At 44.4% G+C, this 2175-nt stretch overlaps 1 protein-coding gene across 1 annotated transcript in view; it reads left to right on the top strand.

The window, feature by feature from the left end:
* The window catches only part of LOC121813210 (stonustoxin subunit alpha-like), a 2462-nt gene extending 807 nt beyond the window's left edge, over positions 1-1655 (top strand). The window contains exon 2 of the mRNA XM_042216828.1: positions 133-1655. Coding sequence (XP_042072762.1) covers positions 133-704 — 572 coding nt within the window. The 3' untranslated portion in view covers positions 705-1655. The remainder of the gene's footprint in view (positions 1-132) is intronic.
* Positions 1656-2175: the final 520 nt, after the last annotated feature.

Here is a 2175-nt window from a genome sequence, read left to right as displayed (position 1 = left end):
TGTGATTCATGAAAACAAAGCAGCACACATTCAACCATCTTCAAACTGTCACATCACACATTCACATCTCTGATGTCAGGAGTCATAATCAAAGTACCAATCAATGAACAGATGATGGATCAATAACTGCAGCTGGATTGTGTTTGTTCTCTCCATCAGATTCCTGTCAACTCACAATCGACACAAACACAGTGAACAGAGAACTCAAACTGTCTGACAACAACAGGAAGGTGGCACATGTGGAGGAGATTCAGTCATATCCTGATCATCCAGACAGATTTGAAAACTGTTATCAGCTACTGTGTAGAAATGGTCTGACTGGTCGCTGTTACTGGGAGGTTGAGTGGAGAGGATGGGCTGATATATCAGTGAGTTACAGAAGCATCAGAAGAAAGGGACGCTGTAAGGACTGTTTGTTTGGAGGGAATGATCAGTCTTGGTGCCTGATCTGCTCTCATGATGGTCCTGAATCTGTTTGTCACAATAACAGAGAAACATCCATCCCCTCCTCCTCCTCCTCCTCCTCTGTCTCTAACAGAGCAGCAGTGTATGTGGACTGTCCTGCTGGCACTCTGTCCTTCTACAGAGTCTCCTCTGACACTCTGATCCACCTCCACACCTTCAACACCACATTCACTCAAACTCTTTATCCTGGGTTTGGGTTCTGGCCTCATCGTAGTGGTTCCTCAGTGTCTCTGTGCTGACTTGAATGTAAAGAGTGTCCTCCTGTTAAAGGAACTGTCAAGGTTTGGCTGTGTGGCAGGTAGGATGTAGGACCCAAATGCTGGAATCACAACAGGCGAAGTTAACTGAGAACATCAGCTTTATTGGTGGAAACTACAGATTTAGACAGGAGCACGAGGGAAACACACAGCAGTAAGGGTGCACAACATGACAACAAATGGGGAAGACTAAGGACTGAAATACACAGGCAATTGTTGGGATTAAATTATTTGAAGTGCCTTAATTCTATGCTTTATATTAACTAAAATGCCATATAACCATATAGTGTAGTATTATGTGGACACAGCACTGAAAAATAAAGGCATTACACTACGTGTCCTTGGGAAGTGGAATGCTGTAGACTCTCGCTCATGCCTGCCGGGGAAAAGCAGATAACAGGGGAGCATTTTCTAGTGGAAAGTTACTGAGACACTGTTTAGACTAGAATGAGAGAGCTTCTGTAATAAAACTGTTAGGGGCACACCACCATTTTGAGATCCGCTGCAACGTGTCATGGAAGACGCATCTCCCTTCATGAAGTAATATGAAAGAGAAATAAAGTGTTAAATGGTCTACTGAGCAGTGTTTTGTCTTCCATCAGATGCCTCTGAGGAATCAAAAGAACTCGGTGAAGTGTTGGTACCAAACACAGGACAACAAGAGGATTGGGAACAGGTGGAAACACAGTTCAGACTAATCAGATGTAATGACACAGAGGAAAAGCAAAACTCAAAACACTGAACACAGGACACGAGACTTTCAAAGGATAACAGGAAGCGGGAGACAGGCATAGAGACGCAAAGTTGATAAGGGGACATGGCTGACAGGGGAGACAGAGAGAACATGAAGCACAGAGGCAAGTAAGTAGTAAGTAACCCAAGTTAACCAAATGCCTGTCTAAGTCAGAGAGTCAGTGGTGCATAGTGGGGGGAAGGGGGCGGGGAATAAACTGTTCCACAGTGTACGAGCTGGGGTTTGAAAACCACGATCCCCCTTTGTTTTCAAACGGGTCTGTGGAATAGTTAGAAGACCACTATTAATGGATTTAAGGATCCGGTATAGAGAGTAAGGTTGAAGAATCACAACAATATAAGTGGGGGCCTCACCTTGTAAGGGCTTAAATGTAAAAGTAAAAATTTTAAACTTATATCTGTACCCAACCGGAAGCCAGTGCAAGGATTTTAACACAGGAGAGATTTGGGAGAATTTATGACTGCAGGTTAAAGCCTTGATGCGGCATTTTGGACTGCTTGAAGATGATTTGAGGAAGCCTTAGACATACAGGTTTTACGGCAAACTTGCCTAAAGCTGTGGATAGCTTCTGTAAACCAGGGCAGGATTTTACAGTGTTGGCTTTCACACCTGGGCTCCTGTGATTAGGTAGAGTATCATTAGGGGGCCCTTTTGCCCCTCTCGGTGGGACACCCCCACAGGGCTTTAATCTGGGACTCT

The sequence above is a fragment of the Haplochromis burtoni genome, unplaced genomic scaffold, assembly GCF_018398535.1.
Source record: "Haplochromis burtoni strain Fernald_Lab_line unplaced genomic scaffold, NCSU_Asbu1 Contig_1275, whole genome shotgun sequence".
NCBI lineage: Eukaryota > Metazoa > Chordata > Actinopteri > Cichliformes > Cichlidae > Haplochromis > Haplochromis burtoni.
Note: the sequence above shows the minus strand (reverse complement) of the source record. Positions and strands in the feature narration are given on the sequence as shown.